The following is a 25038-nucleotide window of genomic DNA, read 5'->3' on the forward strand; positions in this document are numbered from 1 at the left end:
AACTTATATTGACTCTACCAGTAAATTTCCCTCCTCATAGGTTCTAAACCAGTTAATGAATAAGGTGAGTCAGTGGATGGAAAATCAGAATATTATTTTTGCTTATTTTTTCAGTATGGATGTTCAGTTGACTCAGCACTGTTTATCAGAAAGATCATCCTTTCTGAAGATCACCTGTTTGTCAAAAAGGTCACCTTTGTCATAATTTAAGTGCCTATGTATGTGTGGGTTCACTTCCATACTCTGTTCTGTTGGTCTGTTTGTCCTTATGGTCATTCTGTACTACTTTAATTACTGTAGCTTTGTAGTCAACCTTGATTTCTGGTACTGTAACTACACAAACTCTATTTCTCTTCCAAAAGATTTCCTGGGCTGTTCCATTTCATATAAATTTTCATATAAAATCAGCTTGCTAATCCCTACTCCCCAAAAAGCCTTCTGGATTTTGAATGGGATTACTTGAACTCTACAGATACTTTGGGGGGAGGGGGAGAGAATTGACACCTTTCCAATCTATGAACATGGTATGTTTATTTACATAGATCTTATTTTACTTTGTAAAAATTTCTCAGGTTATATATTTATGATCTGTGTCTGTTTCTCTATTTGTGTTATATTACAATGTTGTTATTGATGAAGGAAAATTTGGAGGATATAGATTAGGAGAATCAAATGGACCTAGCTATTGATCTCCAGAATTAGACAGACTCACTCACCCAGTCTCAGTGATGCTGGACTCAGGCAGACCCATGTGATGTAGAAGAGCCTGCTCCTTGGGGAACAGCAGAGACAGTCAATTTCCAAGAGGAGAAAGAAGAGCTGAGCTAAGCATGCTCGGTTTATTTTTTCTAAATTCACATATCAGAGAAGTCATTTCACTATCCCAGGAAAAGTGAATAGGGATACAGAGAGTTCCAAGAGTGTTCAGTTCTGCCCAGAGGCCAAGAGTGTCCAGAGAGAATGTCCGTTTGGTCTCCCCTTTACATGGAAGGAAACATCAAGATGAGAAAAACAAATTTTCTAACAGCTTTGAACTATTATTATAAGTATTTGGGGGAAATATTTTGGAGATTGAATCAAGAAGTTTGATAGTATGTGGGGGATAAAGGAGAGGAAAGACTTGAAGAGAATGCCTTGGGCAACTGACTCCAGCAGCTGGATGGATGGCAATATCATTCCCTGATTAGAGAACACAGGAGGAGAAAGATATTGGGGAAGGAAGGTTATGGGGTCAGTCTTAGACTAGCTGCATTTTGAGGTCCTTGTGGGACCATCAAAGGAGGCATCCATCAAGCAGTTGGGTAAATAAGTAATGGGGAGAGAGCTGTGGGTGTGGGTTTTAGAGTCATCCACCTAGAGATCGGGTTGAGAGACTGTAAGAAGGCAACCTAGACAGGACCTTATTCTCATGAACATGGCTTATACCTTATCTCCCACCTGTGGACCAGAGAGAGAACTTCCTTATCAGGCTGTTTCCCTGTGACCCTGCTCTCGTCTCACTCTTTTTCTGAACGCCTTCTCTTTTCACAAGTCACTCAGGTGATCACTCCTGGCCAAATAAACTCAGAAAGATGTGTCAGGTATTACACCTGGGTAAGTCAATTCCAGATGCACAGGTGAGTCCCAAGACCTACCTAACCTGATATGTTTTGTTTTGTTTTTTTTGATGTGAGCCATTTTCAAAGTCTTTATTGAATTTGTTACAGTATTGCTTCTGTTTTATGTTTTTGTTTTCTGACCAAGACAGGCATATGAGATCTTAGCTCCCCATCCAGGAATCAAACCTGCACCCCCTGCATTGGAAGGCAAAGTCTTAACCACTGGACTGCCAGGGAAGTCCCTGATATATTTTTCTATAGAATAATTCTGGCTTTTTGGTACCAGCTTATTCCATGCTTAAGTGCCCTAGGTACAGCTAGTATTGGCCCCCTAAATTAATGGGAAAAGTAGTCTTTTTGGTCTGGGATCTTCAAATGGCCAGATTGGAAAAAATATTTTTCTAGGTTGGTTGTTTGCCCTATTGGATTCCCTATAAGAAGCTCCATGGTCTTCCCGTCTTAGTTGATTTCCATTATGATCTCTCTCTCTCTCTCTTGAAATGATTGTTTTCTTTCTTTTTTTTTCTTCTGTGTTCCACAAACTAGATATTGTGTTTGTATCAGTCTCTTTTTTAACTCTCATCATCTTGAATCTCATTTATAGAATCACAGGCATCCAAATTAATGCCTTGATAATATCAACATTGTAGCTTTTACTTGTAACAGAAAATTAGAATTAAAGTCACATATAAATGAGCTAGCAATCAGTTTTTTTAATCAGCTAAATTGCAGGAAGAGAAATTTTAATATCATCATATATATCTCAGGTAGTCTTTTTATCCCTACTAGTAAAAATTCATCAAGCTGTATACTGATGTAAGATTAAAACATGTAAACATCTAAAGTGATTATCTTAGTTGCTTAAAAATGAGAGAGTTATGTCTCTAATCCTTTGAAGACTGTAGCTGTGGGGAATCCCAGGAGCTAATGATACAAACTTTGATTAATGAAACACAACTGGGTCAAACCTTGTCATGATTATCTGAGACCTATAGTGTTGAATGTCTTGCACAGTGGTTGAAAGATAAGATTTTGTGACATCTCTTAAGCAGATGAAAGACCTGTGATTTTTAAAAAGCAGATGGAATTGAGATGCCCACTGGTTGCCTAAGCTGAATGAAGTGTCTGGGATTTTCAGACTTTGCTTTATGTGTTATCTTTCCTAATCTAGGAAAGGTAAGAAGATTGGTGGTAAGAAAAGGGAACCAGAAGCAGTATACAGGGTTACTCTTGGACATAGTAGATGCTGTTTAGTATTTTATGTGTGTTTCATGTATACTTTCTAAAACATTCAGATAGTGTATTTTCCATGAAATGTTTAATAGCAGCCATATGGTCACCAAGAATCACATTCCCAGGAGACCTTAAAATTGTGTTTTTAGGAATGTAGTGGTTATTAAGCATGAAGGTCAGAATTCCCAGTGTTCACATCCTAATTCTGCCTCTTCCTGGGACAAATTATTATTATATCTACAAATTTAGATTCCTCATCTGTAGAATAGAATAGCAAGAAAACCTGGCTCATGTGGTTGTTAGGAGGATTAAGTAACACACACAAAAATGGGTCCAAGTGCCTGGCATAGAATAATCACTGAATTAACGTTAGTAGTTATTGTTACCCTTCTGGTTGTTAGAATAGGAATGCCTATAAATAGCAGTGCAGTCTCCAGGATCATGTCCTTAACTTTTCATTATGGAAATTTTAACACTTAGAGAAGTAGAAATAAATTTTGCTGCATCTGTGGTAGCTGTTTGACATCACCAAGTCTTCAGTATCGGCCATTGGAAAGTAAATGCTGTGCAGAGGACATGTGGGCACTGAAAATACTCTGTACAGCACGTCTTCCCAGGTGGCTCAGTGGTAGAGAATCCACCTGCAAATGCAGAAGACACAGGTTCGATCCCTGATCTGGGAAGATCCCTGAAGAAGGAAGTGACAGCCCACTCCAGTACTCTTGCCTGGGAAATCCTATGGACAGAGGAGCCTGGTGGGCTATAGTACATAGGGTTGCAAAAGAGTCTGACACGACTTAGTGACTAAACAACAATTCTATATGATTCCATAATGATAGACACGTCATTATATGGGGTTGGCCAGAAAGTTCATTCAGGTTTTTCTGAACCATCTTACAGAACGAACTTTTTGGGCAATACAAAACATTTGCCCAAACTCATAGAATTGAAAAGTTAAGAGTGAACCCTAAGGTAAACTAGAGACCCTGGGTGATAAAGAGGTTCATTGGTTGTAACAAATGTATCACTCTTGTGTGAAATGTTGATAGCGAGGGAGGCTGAGCATGTGAGGAGGTACAGGGTATCTGGAAATCTCTGCACCTTCCTTTCACTGTTCTGTGAACCTCAAAGTGCTCTAAAAATAAGTCTAAAAAATGAAAGCAAGTCCATTATTTTGGACCCTGTCTTTGTTAGTCACCGTTGTATCTACAGTTCCTTGAAAATCATTGGTAAACTATAGGTGGCCTTCAATAAATATTTGTGACTGGATACATGAATATGTTTTGTCCTAATCCAACCATGAGAATAAAGGAAGACCCATTCTGTTTGGGGTCTGCTGTAGCCTGGTTGTGGATTTACTCTTCCATTTGCTCATTAAGTGGCTCATTCCTTCATTCGCTGAAGCTTTATTGAATGTATTTTATGGATCAGCAGCGGCAGCTCTGAAATTTCTAGATAAATGAGCTAAGGAATGGCAATCCATTTGGAAAGGAATTGGCTAGGCAGCATGTCTGGATGCTGTGTTAGCATAATGTGTGCAGACTTTTCACCTGGCAGGTTGTTTGTTGCAGGGGCGAGGGGGAGGGGGTGGGCAGCTCTGGTGTAGTTAACTGGAATGGAGTTCATACTTCCTCCCCCACATCACGCCTTAGATCAGCTGTCACATACAGGCCTCTCATTTAGCGCTTTGGATTGTCCCTACATGAGAGAGAAGTGAGTACATATTTAAAGTCATTCTGATTCAGGGGAAAAGGACTGGCAGAGCTATGTCCAAAGCATTAAAGACATTAGAGAGGAAGGAGCTGCTAACTTGCCTGGAGTCTGCGAGGAGGGAATAGTGTGTAGGGGAGATTTTTCAAGGAAAGTGACAATTGAGCCAAGTGTTAAAAGATACCTGGAGATTGATGGTCCCAGCAGTGTGTACAGGGACCAGGGGAGAGCGTGGTGATGGCCAAGGGCTGGGTCTGGCTGGACAGCAGGGGTCTTGGGGGCGGGAAGTTGCAGGAAAAGTGAAAGTGAAAGTCGCTCAGTTGTGTCCGACTCTTTGCGGCCCCATGGACTATACAGCCCATGAAATTCTCCAGACCAGAATACTGGAGTGGGTAGCCGTTCCCTCCTCCAGGGGATCTTTCCAACCCAGGGATCAAACCCATGTCTCCTGGATTGCAGGCAGATTCTTTACCAGCTGAGCCACAAGGGAAGCCTGAGTTGCAGGAAGGCCTGACCCTATTTCCTCAGGTCTGCCAGCCTACTCACAGGCTGCATCTCTGGGTGGGCTGGCACACTGGTGGAGGGGTTCTGACAGGCAGTGTGTTGGTCACATTGGCACTTTGGAGAGAAAACTGGGGAGGTGCTGGGCAGTGTGGACTGAAATGGGAGAGGAAGTAGCTGGGAGAGTTGCCAGTCTCAGGGTTCCGTGGTTGATGACTAATTGGCCAGGCACCAGGAACTTCTAGTAGCTCTTGGAAAGGGGCAGATGGGCCCACCTCATGCACACTCTTTGAGTTGGGCCGCTGTAGACTGGGTTGGCAGCAGAACTGACAGAAGAGCCAAGTTTCCTTTCAAAGAAAACTCTTTTGTGTGTTATGGAAAGCAAAATGCCAGGAGTCCGTGTTCGACTATCTGTATCAATAGCTAGGCTTAGGATGAAGAGATAAGAAAGTTAAGCTGAGAAGGCATTAAATACATTTATATACATATATATATGTATATATATATATATATACATATATATATGCAGATGTATATAGTCAGAACATCATCATTGTGTCTATAAATCACATATATACATTTGTGTATATATACATGTACATTCAGCAGGCTTATCTTCCTAATTAATTTTTTAAGAAAATTTTAATTTTAGAATAGTTTTAGATTTATAGAAAAATAGTGAAGATAATACGAGTTTCCACATATCTCACTGCCAGTTTCCTCTGTTACTAGCATCTTACATGAATATAGTAAGTTTATCATAATTAGTGAGCTAATGTTGCCATTAATTAAAGTCCATCCTCTTTAAAGATTTCCTGAGTTTTTACCTAAAGTCCTTTTTCTTGTCCTGGATCTTGTCCAGGAGACCACGTTACATTTGCTTGCCCTGGTCTCCCTAGGCTCCCCTTGGCTGTGACAGTTTCTCAGACTTGCCTTGTTTTTGGTAACCTTGGCAGTTTTACAGAATTTTGTAGGATGAACTCAAGTTGGCATTTGTCTGATGTTTTTCTCGTGATTTGACTGAAATGATGGATTTGGGGGGAGATCCACATAGGTGGAGTGCCATTCTCATCCCATCAGCCCACATGACTTTTCACTGGTGATGTTGACCTTGGTCTCCCAGCTGAGGGAATGTTTAGCAGTTCTCTCCACTGTAGAGCTGGTCTGTTTTTTCTCCTTTTCCCCATCAACTCTTTGGGAAGAAGTCACTGTACATGCCTTGCTTTTCACGAGTGGGAAGTTGAGCTCATCTGCTTCAGGGTGGAGTATCTACATTAATTATTTGGAATTCTTCTGCAGAGATGATTTGTCTTGTCCCTCCCATCCTAATTAGGTTTTGATAAGGGGATTTCTTATCTGTCCTCTAAATTCAAAATGCTAATTCTGTGGCACATGCATCATACTTGCCATTTTCAGGCAAGTGACATTTCTCACATGTGTTTTCTTGCCTGATACATAAGCAGATCTATGCCTTATTTACTCAAGCAGATTGCAAGTTTCTTGAGGACTGGGACAGCATCTTATTCAAAGCCTTTACTACTGTAGGTAGTTAATAAATACTGAATAAATGGTTTTTGAATGAGCTCAATTTAAAAATTAACCATAGTTAATAACTGAAACCGGTTATCAGAATCTCCATACATGAAAACTGTAGTAAGATGAGGATACTATTGAAGTGAGCTTGAATTTGTAATAGTCGCTCATAGGGTACTTCCTGTGTGCCAGGCACTTTTCTAAGCAGTTTACATATATTACCTATTTAATCTGCCAGATAACCCTGTATCATTGTGCTATTATACCCATTTTATAGATAAGGAAACTGAGGTGAACACAGTCTAAATAAGTTGCTCAAGATCACACAATTAGGAAGTGGCTCAGCTGCATATTTGATCTTAGATGCTCCGGCTATAGAGTTGTGAACTCTTAAGCACTAGGCTCTGAAGTCATCACAATGATAATTAAAATGGTATCTCATTTAGGCGAAAAACAAGATTTCTATTTAAACACTTTATTCCTATCTGTTAGGATACTCCTGGTGACATGGCTGGCAGAAGTCTTGCTGTATTTTTCCTAAGGGAAGTGTTTCTATAAAGGCATGGCTGCTGCTCCTTCAGATTTTGTCTTTTTTTAATGAGTAATTTTTGTGTTTTACAACTATTTTATTTCTTTAAAATACAGGCACTCTCATGATGGGCATTTCATATACTAACCATATCTTAGACATCTCTCACTCCCAAATCATGTCATCTATTGAAAGATAGTGGGTTTTTTATTTTCTCTCTGACGTTTTTAACCAGAAGTGGTTGCCAAGTCCTGCCAAATAAACGCTCCTTGAGTGTGTTGCTTGTCCCATTGGTCACACCTGCGGGTCTGAGGAGGCAGCCTAGATTCCTGCGGCAACGTAGGCGAGGGAGGAGGACTTTTCGCGAAGCCACCCAAGCCATGAATCGGCCCTGGCTTCCTGAACCACAAACAAATGGGAGCTTTGTTCTCCCCGTTGCTCATTTGGTCCCAAGTATGACTCAGGGTTAGGCTGGGTCCTTCAGGCTCCGTGCCTTTGGCTGTTGGAAGGAAGTGGGAGGGCTGCAGGGCAGTTCTGGGACCTTTTCAAACTGAAAAGAGGAGGCTGCCTACATGATGGGAGAAGAGGTATTTCTTTTTTTTTTTTTTTCCCTTTTTTTCTATTTTCTTTTAGAGATGGAATAAGTTCCCTTAACTTGTATCTTACCTATACTATTCTCTAACAAGCTTTGTGATGAGTTTGCATTAGTAGGTTAAAATGAAGTGTTTGCTAGCTAGGATCCCCTGTGGAGGTGGGAGGGAGGTTGCTGTGAATGGGTTAAGGAACAACCTATAATGTGGAGGATTATTTTCTACAATCAGATGTGACACTGGAACTATTTGCTGTTTTAACCACCCCCCACCACTTTGGTCAATTTGGCCATTAATTTTTACAGATGTTTCTAATTTCTCTGTGTCTGGGGTTTTCCTGTGCTCATACTGCAGAGAGTAATTTGGATGGGCAGTCTGCACAAGCAGTAACTGTTACACCATGTCACCGAGATGTTTAGCAATTACAGATGTTTGTGTGGTAAACAAATGAGCTTGCTCTTCAGGTTAGCTTAGGAGAGAAGACCACGTCCACACAGAGTGAGCCAGCCATGGGGCGTTTCACTCTGGGGTGGGTGGCATGGACATTGGCGTTTTCCTGGTGAATGAAGAAGCTGTGAGTAGTGACTTCTGGGTGCTGTTGAATTGCTTTTTATTGAGGTAAAGATCTTTGGCTGATTTTGTAGTACTGGACATTTCTATTTGTTTGCTCATATACAGGGTAAAATAGAGACACTAAATTATTTGATTTTCTAAGAGTTTACAAGTAGTACGTAGTCTGGTTTCTCTTTGTGAGTTGTTCATATTTGTCTACCTAAAAGCAGAAGTCTGTCATTTTCCAAACGCAAAATAAAATTCCCTAAATAAGCCACAGGACAAGTAAGGCTTCCAATGTGTCATATGTCTTCCATATTCCTGTTTCTTGTTGCAAAAAAAAATTTTAAGGGACAAGTTGATGATATCTATAAAATATATCCCTCTATGTCTTTTTCTGTCAGCTCTAACATAATATTTTCACAATTACATAAAAAGGAAAATAGCATAAAAAAGAAAACACCATTTTAACACACTATTTTAAGAGTAGGAGGACTTCTTGAAAAGTTTTTTGAATGGTCTGTTGCTTGCCTAGAAGGACATGAGTGCAGGCAGCAGTTGGCTAGAATAAAAAATGTATTCATCTGCACTGGCTTGAAAGAATTTTCCTATTGAAAGATATCTTAAATTTGCTGATTATTCTTATCACTGGATGTCACTGATCTGAGTTGTGAAAAGTAAAAATCAGAATTAGGTATTTATATGCAAAATTCAGATGGTGACTCTTCATTTGGGAAATGAGTAAAAGCTTGATGAAGCATAAGTTGGAAAAGTCTTGGTGATGGCCTCTCTGGCTCCATCAGATGAGGGCCTGGAGATGGGCCCCTTAAAGGTTAGTGACCTGTACACTACTCTTTGCACTGCTGAGTGCCCCCCAAATCCTTTGCTTACTTGTTTCTCAAAATGGAAATAGCTCTGTTATTCCTCTGCTTATAGAAGCTCTTTGCAATAATTATTATAATAATAACAACTCAAAGTTAAAGAATATGAAGAAACAAATAGAAATTGTCCTTAATTCTATAATCCAGGAATAACCATAGTCAACATTTTATATGCATCTTCTAGACTTTTATCTGATCCTGAATGTGCATGTAGCACACGTCACTCTTCATACAATAATGAGGTCATATTCAATGTCACCAGTTTTTAAAACTCAATATGAGTTCTCCTTTTCTGTCAGAGAGCTGTGTGATCATTCATTGTCAAGATGCCCCACCATCTATTGAACCATTCCTGTGTGATAACCATTTAGGTTGCTTCCAGATTTTTGTTATTAAAAATAACATTTTGTATATGCATCATTGTACCTTCTGTGATTATTTCCTTTGACTAAATTTTTAAAAGAGGAACTTCCAGATTATAGTGTGACTTAATTCTGGTTGTTTTTGTTTTAAATGAAAATAACCCAAGTAAGTATATGATTTTAAAAAATTCCAACAGAACAAAACCAAGACTGTCTCAATCCCACAGTTTACTTTACTTCCCAGTGGAAATCCCCCATAAGAGCTTTCTGTGTACCCTTCTAAAAGTATAAAATCTTTTCATTGTGGTAAAATATATATAACATGACACCACTTTATTCCTTTTTGAATGTACAGTTCAGCAGTGTTAAATACGTTCACATTGCTATACAACCATCATCACCATCTATCTCCAAAACTTTTACGTCTTCCCAAACTGAAAACTTTGTGCTTATTAAATGCTAACTCCCAGTTCCCCCTCCACTTAGCAGTTACCTTTCTACTTTCTTTCTTTTTCTTTGACTACTCATGTGAATGGAGTTATAAAATATTTGTCCATTTGTGGTTTATTTCATTTAGCATAATGTCTTCAAGGTTCATCCATGTGCCTGAATTTCCTTCCTCTTTAAGGCCGAATAATACTCCATTGTATCGGTAAATCACAGTTGGTTTAACTATCCTTCTGTTGCTTCCCTAGTGGCTCAGAGGGTAAAGAACCTGCCTGCAATGCAGGAGACCTGTGTTCGATCCCTGGGTCGGGAAGATCCCCTGGAGAAGGAAATGGCAAGCCACTCCAGTGTTCTTGCCTGGAGAATCCCATGGACAGAGGAGCCTGGCAGGCCACAGTCCATAGGGTCACACAGAGTCGGACATGACTGAAGCAACTTAGCACGCGTGCACACACACACACACCCTTCCACTGATAAACAGGTTGTTTCCCTCTTTTTACTACTGTGAATAATGCTACAATGAAGACTGCCATACTGATCCCTACTGTCAGTGTTTTGGGGATATATCCCCAGGAGTAGAATCACTGAATCATCTAGTAATTCTCTTTTTAACATTAGAGGGAACCTCTGTACCATTTTCCACAGTGACTGCAGCATTTTACATTCCAACCAGCAATGCACAAGAGTTTCAGTCTCTCCATTTGCTTGCCAACACTTGTGATTTTCTGTTTGTTTTTCTTTTTTAATAATAGCCATCCTATTGGGTATGAAGTAGTGTCTCATTGTGGTTGGGATTGGTGTTTAATGTGTGTTCGTGTTGCCTATCACTAAAAGGAAAGGATATTATTCTTCTCATCTTAGAATAATGAGTTGAGAAAAAAGTCTTCTGAGAATCCCTATGAACTAGCAGATCAGGTACATGATCCCAAGAGATTGTAAAATTGCTTCAAGGAAGAATTAGTTCCCCCTGTTCCTGTGGCTTCTGCAGAACAGATGAGCAGAGAGTTTTGGTGGTTGCTGAGCTTCAGAGGTTTAAGGGTGACAGGTTTATGAAGAGTGGATTCAAAGCCATTATTTTGAGAAAAGATGAATTTCTCTTTTGTGCTATTTTAATTCTATCTAAAAATTTTTATTGGAGTATAGTTTCTTTACAATGTTGTGTTAGTTTCTGCTGTAAAGCAAAGTGAATCAGCTGTATGTGTGTATATATATATACATATATACATACATATATATATATATATATATATATATATATATCTCCTCTCTTTTTTTGGATTTCCTTACCATTTATGTCACCACAGAGCATTAAGTCGAGTTCCCTGTGCTATACAGTAGGTTCTCGTTAGTTGTCTGTTTTATGCATAGTAGTATATACATGTCAATCACAATTCATCCCACTCCTCCTCCCCCCCCATACTATTTTAATTCTAAATGATAGTACTTGTTTCATCTTACATTTTGGGGAAAGCAGTTTTATGATTGAGTTTTCTGTCTTCACGTTCTGCTCTGGAATTCCTTGGGGACAAGAGATGAAAGTCCTTCCTTTCGCACATCATTTGCCAACATGTTCATTTGCTTCAGTGGACATTCTTCAGTGGGGTGGGCTGAGGTATCTGTAAGTATTTCATCATGCCCTGTTGTATTCATGTATTAACAATTATTTCATAATATTTATAGTCCTAGAGTTTGCAGATACTTTTGGTTCCTGAAGTTCAAGGTTTTAAAATTTTCTGTGTGGCCGTTAAAATGATCATGCTTCAATACCTAGCTTGTCTTTTTCTCTCAGAGATTCTCACTAGTTGTTAAATGATGTTCTAAGCAACTAGATTTCAGTGAGATGTATTAAGTGTAATGCTCTCTGAAAGGGCTTCCCTGGTGGCTCAGATAGTAAAGAATCCTCCTGCAATGCAGGAGACCTGGGTTTGATCCCTGGGTTGGGAAAATCCCCTGGAGAAGGAAATGGCTACCCACTCCAGTATTCTTGTCTGGGAAATCCCATGAATAGAGAAGCCTGGTGGGCAACCGTCCATGGGGTCACAAAGAGTTGGACACGACTGAGCAACTAACACTTTCACTCTGGAGGCTTCTCTGGTGGCTCAGATGGTAAAGAATCTGCCTGCAATGGAGAAGACCCAGGTTCAATCCCTGGGTGTGGAAGATCCCCTGGAAAAGGGAATGGCTAGCCACTCCAGTATTCTTGCAACTTTAAAACAACACATTCAGCTTACTTTGCATGGTGGTCTGTCTTTGCTTACATATAAAAAATTTAGATCACAGAGATCATTCAGTTAGTCAACAAGCTGTTTTGTAGTTTTCTGTGGCATTCAAGACCATTTAAAAGGTGTGAGATGAAGAAAAAAAAGTATGAGATGACAGTCTTATTCTCAACTCAGGCTCTTCATGTCAGAGGCCAGATACTAAATAAATACATAACCATAAATGCTCTAGAAACCATGGAAGCATAATTATAATAACCCCTACTTACACCTCTAATAGTGATGTCTCTCTCTCTAAACTTGGGCTACAAAATGAACAATTTACAAATTAAGAGTTTTCCAGTATTGACTTAAAAGCCAGTTCTTCATCAAAGGACCATGGTTAAGTCATTTCACAAATGGCCTGTGACTCAGGAGTGTCACCCCAATTAAACTCATCCTTGAATTTTTAGGAAGAAAATAAGCAATATTTGGAAAATTGAAAACAGATATTTGGGGGTCTCTATCATTTAGAAGCTATATTTATGTTTTGCTCATTTAAGCTGAGGATGTTAGAAGTGATAAAGATGGATTTACTGCCTCATTTTCTTTTTCTTCTTTCACTTACTAAGCATTTTCACCCGCCAGTGATTTTAATATGTTTTGCTCCATTTGTTTTGGTAGCATCTGCTCAGTCTGTTCTTTTTATTTTGATTTCTTCGTTGGATTTCTCATTTTTTCTCTTCACCAGAGGCAGCTTTTCTGAAACTTCTTGGGTACCTTTTCTAGACTGTTAAGAAAAATTGATAAGATATAAAATGTCAAGACTTTAGATCCTAGAATTGTTCAAATATGTCCTCTTGGGACAGTGCCTAGCACTGTCTAGTTACTGCATTGGGAGAGCTGGATACAGTTTATGTCTTATATGTCTCAATTTTAGATTTTGTTTCTTTTGCTTCAAACCCCAGTATCCTCTCTGCATTCAGGTGTTGTTAGTAGCAGAGAAAGTAAACTTGCTCAGAATTTAGAATTCTATTTTTTCAAGTGATGTGAATACAGATACTGCTATTTTTGACTCAGATGAGGCCGAAATGTTACAAAGATGGTAACTCTGTGCCCATGCATGGGTGTAATCTGCCTAAGCAATGCATGTCATGTTGTCAATTTGCAGCATAGAGGTGAGCAGAGCATAATTAATTCTTACAGTGCTTACAGTCAAGTGTTATAGGATTGCTAACATTCTGGTGTAATTTTTGCATTCATTGCCCAAGAGCTCAAACAATTCCAGGTTTTTCTGACTAGAGCCTTCAGTCTTAGGTCATTAGGCAGGAGAGGAGAAAAGTGGTCCAGGTAAGAGAGGACAAGGGGTCTTGAGAAAATTCATGAGAAACCAAAAGACATACAGCTGGGTCAGGGAGACATCACAGTACTAAAGTGGTTTAATAGGGCCAAAGAGCAGTATGTTTGTGTGAAGCCCAAGCCTGACATTAGTCTAAAAATTCTGTGTGAAATGAAGACCTAACATGGGTTGATGATCTTGTCATGAAACTGAATGACTAGAAAGAGGAAGGGGTACTCTAAGAGGCGATGACAGAAAGCAGTGAATGAAGAAGGTCAGGAAACTGGAACTCAAGGGATGATTTGGGAGTGTGGAGTAGTGTCAGTCCTTGTGGCAAAGAGAGAAGGATAAACAGAGTTGAAGAATTATGTTGGGGTTAATGGTTGACCATTCTCTGGTCCCATTGATGGATGAAAAAAAGGGAGTCCCCTTTAATTTGAGACATGGTGGCCAGCTTGGAAATAAGAGAGAAATAGCTTCCCAGGTGGTGCTAGTGGTAAAGAACCCGCCTGCCAATGCAGGAGATGTAAGAGATGTGGGATAGATCCCTGGGTGGGGAAGATCCCCTGGAGAAGGGCATGGCAACCCACTCCAGTATTCTTGCCTGGAGAATCCCATGGACAGAGGAGCTTGACAGGCTGCAGTCCATGGGGTCACAAACAGTCAGACATGACTAAAGCAACTTTGCGTGCATGCACAGCCAACAGTGAGCACTGATCATTCTTCCTTGTCCTATGATGGGAACTGTGTGGAAATCTTCCCCTGAAAGTCCCTGTAGAATTGGATAGATGCTCATCTGAAGACCACCTGTCTGAAAGAGATGAAGTATAATAACTTGGGGGTAGGGAATAGGTTATAAACTCCAGAAGTGCCACCACTGGCCTCTGTCCACCGTTGTCAACATCCTCCGTGAATCTGTATTGTTTTTTCCGTGCCGAGCCTATAGCGAGTCTTTGTGGAAGGCACAAAGAGGAATTGCTGCTCTCGGGAACTCAAACGTGGAGAGCACTGAAATGAACGTTCTCCATTGTAACAGAAAAGGACAAGGGATTGCTAAAGACCAGAAAATGCATCCATTGGGTATTTTGCTATACACATTGTCTTCCCCACACTCTCATAAAAAAAACAAGATATGCCTTTAGAAAATAACATATAACTGCAAAAAGTGCCATTTAAGAAAGCACATGATTAAAGTAGGTGATTTCATGTTTTTTTTCCTTCTTTTTAAAATATTTATTCATTTTTAATTGAAGGATAATTGCTTTACAATATTGTGTTGGTTTCTACCATACCTCAACATGAATCAGCCATAAGTATACATATGTCCCCTCCCTCTTGAACCTCCCTCCCACCCCATCTCACCCCTCTAAGTTGTCACAGAGCACTTGTTTAAGCTCCCCAAGTCACAGAGCAAATTCCCACTGGCTATCTATTTCACATATGGTGGTGTATGTGTTTCCATGCTACTCTCTGCATTTGTCTCACCCTCTCCTTCTCTCTCTGTGTCCATAAGTCTGTTCTCTATGTCTGCGTCTCCATTGCTGCCCTGCAAATAGATTCATCAGTACCATTTTCTGGATTTCATATATATGTGTTAATATGTGATATTTGTTTTTCTCTTTCTAACTTATTTCATCATATAATAGACTCTAGATTCATCCACCTCCTTAGAACTGACTCAAATCCATTCCTTTTTATGGCTGAGTACTTTGTCAACAAAGGTCAGTCTAGTCAAGGTTATGGTTTTTCCAGTAGTCATGTATGGATGTGAGAGTTGGACTATAAAGAAAGATGAGCACAGAAGAATTGATGCTTTTGAACTGTGGTGTTGGAGAAGACTCTTGAGAGTCCCTTGGACTGCAAGGAGATCCAACCAGTCCATCCTAAAGGAAATCAGTCCTGGGTGTTCATTGCAAGGACTGATGTTGAAGCTGAAACTCCAATACTTTGGCTACCTGATGCGAAGAACTGACTCATTTGAAAAGACCCTGATGCTGGGAAAGATTGAGGGCAGGAGGAGAAGGGACGACAGAGGATGAGATGGTTGGATGGCATCACCGACTCGATGGACATGGGTTTGGGTGGACTCTGGGAGTTAGTGATGGACAGGGAGGCCTGGTGTGCTGCAGTTCATGGGGTCACATAGAGTTGGACACGACTGAGCTACTGAACTGGACTGAACTGAATATTCTATTGTATACCACAGCTTCTTTATCTATTCATCTGGTTGATGTACATCTAAGTTGCTTCCTTGTCCTAGCTATTGTAAATTGTGCTACAGTGAACATTGGGGTACATGTGTCTTTTTCAGCTGTGGTTTTCTCAGGGTATATGCCCAGTACTAGGATTGTTGGGTCATATGTTAGTTTTATTCCTAGTTTTTTTTTTTTAAAGGAATCTCCATACTGTCCTCTTTAGTGGCTGTGTCAATTTACATTCCCACAAACAGTATAAGAGGTTCCCTTTTCTCCACACCTTCTCCAGCATGTATTGTTTGTAGATTTTTTGATGATGGTCATTCTGACCAGCAAGAGGTGATATCTCATTGTAGTTTTTATTTGCATTTCTCTAATAATGAGCAATGTTGAGTGCATCTTTTCATGTGTTTATTAGCCATTTGTATATCTTTGGAGAAGTGTCTGTTTAGGTCTTCTGCTCACTTTTTGATGGGTTATTTGTTTTGTCTGATATTGAGTTGCATGAGCTGCTGGTATATTTTGGAGATTAATCATTTGTCAGTGGTTTCATTTGTTATTATTTTCTCCCATTCTGAGGGTTGTCTTATCACATTGTTTATAGATTCATTTCCTGTGCAAAAGCTTTAAAGTTTAATTAGGTTCCATTTGTTGATTTTGGGCTTTATTTCCATTATTCTGGGAGGTGAGTCATAGAGGACCTTGCTGTGATTTATGTCATATGATGTTCTGCCTGTGTTTTTCTCTAAGAATGTTATAGCTTCTGGTCTTACATTTAGGTCTTTAATCCATTTTGAGTTTATCTCTGTGTATGGTGTTAGGAAGTGTTCTAATTTCATTCTTTTACATGTAACTGTCCAGTTTTCCCAGCACCGCTTATTGAAGAGACCCATCTTTTCTCCATTGTATATTCTTGCCTCCTTTGTCAAAGATAAGGTGCCCATAGGTGTATGGGTTTATCTCTTGACTTTCTATCTTGTTCCATTGGTCTGTATTTCTGTTCTTGTGCCAGTTCCATATCGTCTTGATGACTGTAGCTTTGTAGTGTAGTCTGAAGTCAGGATGGTTGATTCTTCCAGCTCCATTCTTCTTGCTCATTATTGCTTTGGCTATTCAGGGTCTTTTGTGTTCCCATACAAATTGTGAAATTTTTTGTTCTAGTTCTATGAAAAATGCCATTGATAATTTGATAGGGATTGCATTGAACGTGTAGATTGCTTTTGGTAGTATAGTCATTTTCACAGTGACTATACTATATTGACTCTTCCAACCTAGGAACATGGAATATCTCTCCATCTGTTTATGTCATCTTTGATTTTTTTTTTCATCAGTGTCTTATAGGTTTCGGTATACAGCTCTTTTGTCTCCTCGTGATTGTTAGTTGCTCAGTCCTCTCTGACTCTTTGTGACTCCATGGACTGTGGCCTGCCAGACTCCTCTGTTCATGGGATTCTCCAGGCAAGAATACTGGAGTGGGCAACCATTCCCTTCTGTTGGGGATCTTCCTGACCCAGGGATTGAACCTGGGACTCTTGTATTTTAGGTGGATTCCTTACCATCTGAACCACCAGGGTGGCTTAGGTAGATTTATTCCTAGGTATTTTATTCTTTATGTTGCAGTAACAAATGGGATTAATTCCTTAATTTCTCTTTCTTATTTTTCATTGCTATACATTCCTATATATTCCTAGTGTATAGGAACGCAAGTGATTTCTGTGTATTGATTTTGTATCCTGCGACTTTACTAAATTCACTGATCAGCTCTAGTAATTTTCTGATAGTATCTGTAGGGTTTTCTATGTATAGTATCATATGTTACCTGCAAACAGTGAGAGTTTTACTTCTTCTTTTCAAATCTGAATTCATTTTATTTCTTTTTCTTTTCCAATTGCCATGGCTAGGACTTCCAAAACTATGTTGAATAATAGTGGTAAGAGTGGGCACCTTTGTCTTATTCCTGATCTTAGAGGAAATGCTTTTAGTTTTTTACCATTGAGAATAGTGTTTGCTGTGGGTTTATCATATATGGCATTTATTATGTTGAAGTAGGTTCCTTCTATGTCCATTTTAAAGAATTTTTTAATCATAAATGGGGTGCTGAATTTTGTCAAAGCTTTTTCTGCATCTGAGATTATTGTATGGTTTTTATCTTTCAATTTGTTAATATGATGTATCACATTGATTGATTTGCATATATAGAGGAATCCTGCATCTCCAGGATAAACCCAATTTGATCATGGTATATGATATTTTTAATGTGTTTTTGGATTCTGTTAGCTAGAATTTTGTTGAGTATTTTTGCATCTATGTTCATCAGTGATATTGGCCTGTAGTTTTCTTTTTGTGTGATGTCCTTATCTGATTTTGGTATCAGGGTAATGGTGGCCTCGTAGAATTGAGTTTAAAAGTGTTCCTTCCTCTGCAGTTTTTTGGAAGAGTTTGAGAAGGATAGGCATTAGCTCGTCTCTAAACATTTGACAGGTTTCACCTGTGAAGCCATCTGGTCCTGGGTGTTTGTGTTTTGGGAGATTTTTGATCAGTTTCAGTGCTTCTCATTGGCTTGTTCATATTTTCTGCTTCTTCCTGGTTCAGTCTTAGAAGGTTGAACTTTTCTAAGAATCTGTCCATTTCTTCCAGGTTGTCCATTTTGTTGGCATATGCAGTTGCTCGTAATAATCTCATATGATCCTTTATATTTCTATGTTGTTTGTTGTAACCTCTCCTTTTTCATTTATAATTTTGTTGATTTGATTCCTCTCCCTTTTTTCTTGATGAGTCTGGCTAATAGTTTGTCAATTTTATCTTCTCAAAGAACCAACTTTTAGTTTTATTAATCTTTATTATTGTTTCCTTCATTTCTTTTTCATTTATTTCTGCTCTGATCTTTACAATTTCTTTCCTTCTACTAACTTTCGGGGGTTTTGTTTTTTTTTTTTCCATTTGTTTTAGGTGTAAAGTTAGATTGTCTGTTCAATGTTTTTCTTGTTTCTTGAGGTAAGATTGTATTGCTATAAACTTCCCTCCTAGAACTGCTTTTGCTACATCCCATAAGTTTTGAGTCATTGTGTTTTCATTGTCATTTGTTTCTAGGAATTTTTTGATTTCCGTTTTTATTTCTTCAGTAACCTGTTAGTTATTTAGAAATGTATTGTTTAATCTCTATGTGTTTGTGTTTTTTTTTTTTTTTCTACAGTTTTTTTCTTGTAGTTGATATCTAGTCTCATGGCATTGTGGTCAGAAAAGATGCTTGATATGATTTCAGTTTTCTTATATTTACTGAGGCTTGATTTGTGACACAATGACAGATGTGGTCTATCTTGGAGAATGTTCCAGGTACACTAGAGAAGAAAGTGTATTCTTCCGCATTTGGATGGAAAGTCCTGAAGGTATCGCTTAGGTTCATCTGGTCTAATGTGTCATTTAAGGCTTCTGTTTACTTATTAATTTTCTGTTTTGATGATCTGTCCGTTGGTGTTACTGGGATGTTAACGTCCCCTACTGTTACCGTGTTACTGTCAATTTCCCTTTTATGTCTGTTAGTGTTGGCCTTATGTACTGAGGTGCTCTTATGTTGGATGCATAAATATTTAAGATTGTTATATTTTCTTCTTGGATTGATCCCTTGATCATTATGTAGTGTCCTTCCTTATCTCATCTAATATTCTTTATCTTAAGGTCTATTTTGTCTGATATAAGAATTGCTACTTTGGCTTACTTTTGATTTCCATTTGCATGGAATATCTTTTTCCATCCTCTCACCTTCATTCCATATGTGTCTCTGGGTTTGAAGTGAGTTCTCTTATAGACAGCATATATATGGGTCTTGTTTTTTTATCCATTCAGCCAGTCTGTGTCTTTTGGTTGGAGCATTTAATCAATTTACATTTAAAGGAATTATTGATATATGTGTTCCTATTGGCATTTTCTTAATTGTTTTGGGTTTGTTTTTTGTAGGTCTTTTCCTTCTTTGTGTTTCCTGCCTATAGAAATCCCTTCAACACTTGTTGTAAAGCTGGTTTGCTGGTGATAAATTCTCTTAACTTTTGCTTGTCTGTAAAGCTTTTGATTCCTCCATCAATTTTGAATGAGATTCTTTCTGGGTAGAGTAATCTTGGTTGTAGATTTTTCCCTTTCAGGACTTTAAATATGGCCTGCCATTCCCTTCTGGCCTGCAGGGTTTCTGCTGAAAGATCAGATGTTAATCATATGTGGTTTCTCCTCTGTGTTACTTGTTGCTTTTCCCTTGCTGCTTTTAGTATTCTTTCTTTGTGTTTAATCTTTGTTCATTTGATTAGTATGTGTCTTGGCATGTTTCTCTTTGGCTTTATCCTGTATTGGAATCTGTGTGCTTCTTGGACTTGATTGACTATTTCTTTTCCCAGGTTAGGGAAGTTTTCAACTATAATCTCTTCAAAAATTTTCTCATACGCTTGCTTTTTCTGTTCTTCTTCTGGGACCCCTATAATTTGAATGTTGGTGTGTTTAATTTCCAAGAGTTCTCTGAGACTATCCTGATTTCTTTTCATTCTTTTTCCTTTATTCTTCTCTTCAGCAGAGAGAAGAATTTTTTCACCATTCTTATTTTCTAGCTCATGTATCCATTCTTCTGTCTCAGTTACTTTGCTATTGATTCCTTCCTGAGTGTTTTTAATTTCAGTAATCGTATTGTTTGTCTCTGTTTGTTTATTCTTTATTTCTTCTAGGTCCTTGTTAAATGTGTTAATTGATTCTTGCATTTTCTCCATTCTATTTTTGAGGTTTTGAATCATCTTTACTAACATTACTCTGAATTCTTTTTCAGGTAATTTACCTGTTTTCTCTTCATTTATTGGGTTTTGTGAGTTTTTACCTTGTTCCTTCATTTGCACAAAATTTCTCTGTCTTTTCATTTTTTTCTAACTTACTGTGTTTGAGGTCTCCTTTTCCCAGGCTTTAGGGTCATATAACTTCTTCCTTTTGATTTTTGCCCTTGGTGGGGGAGGGTGTTCCAATGATTTGTGTCAGTTTCACGTTGGGAGGGACTTGTGCCTGCATTCTGGTAGGAGGAGGCAAGTTTTTTCCCCCTCTGGTGGGCAGTACTGTATGCAGTACTGTGTTTTGAGGTGGCTGTGGGAAGCCTATCTGCTGATACTTGGGTTTGTGTTTTTGTCTTGCTTGTTGTTTGGTTGAGGCATCCTGCACTGGGTATTGCCAGTAGTTGGGTGATGCCTGGTCTTGGATACAGGTGGAGGCCTTAGTGGGAGTTCTCACTAATTAATACAACCTAGAAAAACATCTATTTCTGCTTTATTGACTATGCCAAAGCCTTTGACTGTGTGGATCACAATAAACTGTGGAAAATTCTAAAAGAGAAGGGAATACCAGACCACCTGACCTGCCTCTTGAGAAACCTATATGCAGGTCAGGAAGCAACAGTTACAACTGGACATGGAACAACAGACTGGTTCCAAATAGGAAAAGGAGTATGTCAAGGCTGTATATTGGTACCCTGCTTATTTAACATATGCAGAGTACATCATGAGAAACGCTGGACTGGAAGAAGCACAAGCTGGAATCAAGATCACCAGGAGAAATATCAATAACCACAGATGTGCAGATGACACCACCCTTATGGCAGAAAGCGAAGAACTAAAGAACCTCTTGATGAAAGTGAAAGAGGAGAGTGAAAAAGTTGGCTTAAAGCTCAACATTCAGAAAACTAAGATCATGGCTTCTGGTCCCATCACTTCATGGCAAATAGATGGGGAAACAGTGGAAACAGTGTCAGACTTTATTTTTCTGGGCTCCAAAATCACTGCAGATGGTGACTGCAGCCATGAAATTAAAAGACGCTTACTCCTTGGAAGGAAAGTTATGACCAACCTAGATAGCATATTCAAAAGCAGAGACATTACTTTGCCAACAAAGGTCCATCTAGTCAAGGCTATGGTTTTTCCAGTGGTCATGTATGGATGTGAGAGTTGGACTGTGAAGAAAGCTGAGCGCTGAAGAATTGATGCTTTTGAACTGTGGTGTTGGAGAAGACTCTTGAGAGTCCCTTGGACTGCAAGGAAATCCAACCAGTCCATCCTAAAGGAAATCAGTCCCAAATATTCATTGGAAGGACTGATGCTAAAGCTGAAACTCCAATAATTTGGCCACCTCATATGAAGAGTTGTCTCACTGGAAAAGATTCTGATGCTGGGAGGGATTGGGGGCAGGAGGAGAAGGGGACGACAGAGGATGAGATGGCTGGATGGCATCACTGACTCGATGGACGTGAGTCTCAGTGAACTCCAGGAGTTGGTGATGGACAGGGAGGCCTGGCGTGTTGCGGTTCATGAGGTCGCAACTGAGTGACTGAACTGAACTGACTGAGGATCAGAAGTTCTCTGAAAGTCTAGTGTCCTGGACTCAGTGCTCCCATTCCAATGGCTCAGGCCTGATCTCTGACCAGGGAACCGAGATTCCACAACCTGTTTGTTATGGCATTAAGGGGATTAAAGCAATCATACAAAAATAAAAAAATAAACTATAATCAAAAAACAAACTCTAGACAAATGGTAAATACAAGATCAGACAAGTAATACCAAAATCAAAGGAACATACACACACACAAGAAAAACCAAAACAGTACAAAGAAAAAAGAGTACAAGAGTGACCTGGTGAGTGAAGGAAACCAAAAATTATATTGACCAATTAAAAACAAAACTAACTAAAACTCAAACTGGAATACAATACCAAAGCAGAGTGCCAACTGGGGAATAAAGGAAACCAAACAAAACAAAGTAACAAACATGGTTAAATAAAGAAAGAAAAGGAAAAAAACAGAAAAACAAAGTTATATAGGAGTATATTAAAAAGGTTTGTATATATTAAAGAATAACTACGGCAGGAAAAGAACAGTAAGAAAAAAAATTTTTTAAAGAAAAAACCCCATAGAACTACAGAAAGCTAATGTAGAAGTAGATTAAAGAGGTATATAAAGGAAATAAAAAGTGTGAGTTTTTTAAAAGTTCTCAAAAGGTTAGATAGAGTTAATAATAATAGTAATAAAATCAACAGTGACAGAGAAAAAAGAAGAAAAACAGAACAAGTCAAAATATCAGAATAATAATAAATGTTTTTCTTGGACCTCAGCTGTCAGCATCCTTTCCCTCTCTGTGAGTCATAATCCACCTCTGCCTCCCTAGAAGGCCATCCAGTACTGGGCTGGTCTCTGGACCTGCTGTCAGGACAACTCAGACTCTAAGCTGGCCCTATTTGCTGCATGTTCTTGCCTCCAGTGTCCACAGCTGCCAGAGCGAGAAGGCATTTTCTTTTGTGGAAACTTTCATTGTCCTTTTGTATATTCCATAGACACAGAGTCTGCCTAGTTCATCATGTGGATTTAATCTGCATCTTGTCCAGCTGGTGGAAAAGTTTTGATTCTCTTCCTTTACCACACTGCCCCTGGAGTTCAGTTGTGTTTTTATCTCCACTTCTGCGTGTGGGTCATCCACAGGAGTTTGCTCCTGAGGTTGCCCTAGAGGACTTGGGTCTGCCCCAGTGAGGACCAGGTGTGGAGGATTGCAGCTGCTTGGATCACAGGGGCCCTGGGAGCACCAGGTACTCAGGGGAGCTGGTGACCATGGGCATAGGAGATATGGCACTATTAAGGTTTTTTCTACCCTCTGGCAGCTCTGTCCTAGTGAGGATCAAGCATGGAGTTAGCATGGCTGCTTGGATCTCAGGGACCCTGGCAGCGCCAAGTGTGCAGGGATGCCAGTGGCTTCAGGTACAGGAGTTCTGGCACTATTAGAGTCTTTATCTAGCTTCTGGCAGCTAGCCTTACAAAGGCCTCCCTGCCTGGCTGTTCCTTCTCTGTTGCTTGCAGCAGTCAATTCAGTCACTCAGTCCTGTCTGACTCTTTGCAACCCCATGAACCACAGCACACCGGGCTTCCCTGTTCATCACCATCTCCTGGAGCTTGCGCAAACTCATGTCCATTGAGTTGGTGATGCCATCCAACCATCTCATCCTCTGTCGTCCTCTTCTCCTCCCGCCTTCACTCTTTCCCAGCCTCAGGGTCTTTTCTAAGGAGTCAATTCTTCGCATCAGATGGCCAAAGTACTGGAATTTCAGCTTCAGCATCAGTCCTTCCAATGAATATTCAGGACTGATTTCCTTTAGGATGGACTGGTTGGATTTCCTTGCAGTCCAAGGGACTCTCAAGAGTCTTCTCCAACACCACAGTTCAAAAGCATCAATTCTTCAGCGCTCAGCTTTCTTCACAGTCCAACTCTCACATCCATACATGACCACAGGAAAAACCATAGCCTTGACTAGACGGACCTTTGTTGGCAAAGTAATGTCTCTGCTTTTCAATACGCTATCTAGGTTGGTCATAACTTTCCTTCCAAGGAGTAAGCGTCTTTTAATTTCATGGCTGCAGTCACCATCTGCAGTGATTTTGGAGCCCAGAAAAATAAAGTCTGACACTGATTCCACTGTTTCCCCATCTATTTGCCATGAAGTGATGGGACCAGATGCCATGATCTTAGTTTTATGAATGTTGAGCTTTAAGCCAACTTTTTCACTCTCCACTTGCACTTTCATCAAGAGGCTCTTTAGTTCCTCTTCACTTTCTGCCATAAGGGTGGTATCATTTGCATATCTGAAGTTATTGATATTTCTACCAGCAGTCTTGATTTCAGCTTGTGCTTCATTCAGCCCAGCATGTCACATCATGTACTCTGCATATAAGTTAAATAAGCAGGGTGACAATATACAACCTTGACATACTTCTTTCCAAATTTGGAACCAGTCTGTTGTTCTACGTCCAGTTCTAACTGTTGCTTCTTGACCTGCATACAGATTTCTCAGGAGGCAGATCAGGTGGACTGGTATTCCCATCTCTTGAAGACTTTCCCGCAGTTTGCTGTGATCCACCCAGTCAAAGGCTTTGGTGTAGTCAGTAAAGCAGAAGTAGATGTTTTTCTGGAACTTTCTTGTTTTTTTGATGATCCAATGGATGTTGACACTTTGATCTCTGGTTCCTCTGCCTTTTTAAAATCCAGCTTGAATATCTGGAAGCTCATGGTTCATGTACCATTGAAGCCTGGCTTGGAGGATTTTGAGCATTACTTTGCTAGCATGTGAGATGAGTGCAAATGTGCAGTAGTTTGAACATCCTTTGGCATTACCTTTCTTTGGGATTGAAATGATAACTGACCTCTTCCAGTCCTGTGGCCACTGCTGCATTTTCCAAACTTGCTGGTGTACTGAGTGCAGCACTTTCACAGCATCATCTTTTAGGATTTGAAATAGCTCAACTGGAATTCTGTCACGTCCACTAGCTTTGTTCGTAGACTTAAGAGAACTGTTTTTCCTCCTGACACTTGCTGTGACA

The 25038-nt window shown here is 39.5% G+C and overlaps 1 protein-coding gene across 10 annotated transcripts in view; it reads left to right on the forward strand.

Moving 5' to 3' along the window:
• The window catches only part of SH3KBP1 (SH3 domain containing kinase binding protein 1), a 331797-nt gene that overhangs the window by 194046 nt on the left and 112713 nt on the right, over window positions 1-25038 (forward strand). Inside the window, exon 1 of one of the 10 annotated variants that reach the window (XM_061407997.1) lies at window positions 7593-7691. The exons of the other annotated variants lie outside the window; for them this stretch is intronic. Coding sequence (XP_061263981.1) covers window positions 7677-7691 — 15 coding nt within the window. The 5' untranslated portion in view covers window positions 7593-7676. Of the gene's footprint in view, window positions 1-7592; window positions 7692-25038 lie in introns of those variants that run through there. 10 annotated transcript variants of the gene reach the window in all.

The sequence above is a fragment of the Bos javanicus genome, chromosome X (assembly GCF_032452875.1).
Source record: "Bos javanicus breed banteng chromosome X, ARS-OSU_banteng_1.0, whole genome shotgun sequence".
Classification (NCBI taxonomy): Eukaryota; Metazoa; Chordata; class Mammalia; order Artiodactyla; family Bovidae; genus Bos; species Bos javanicus.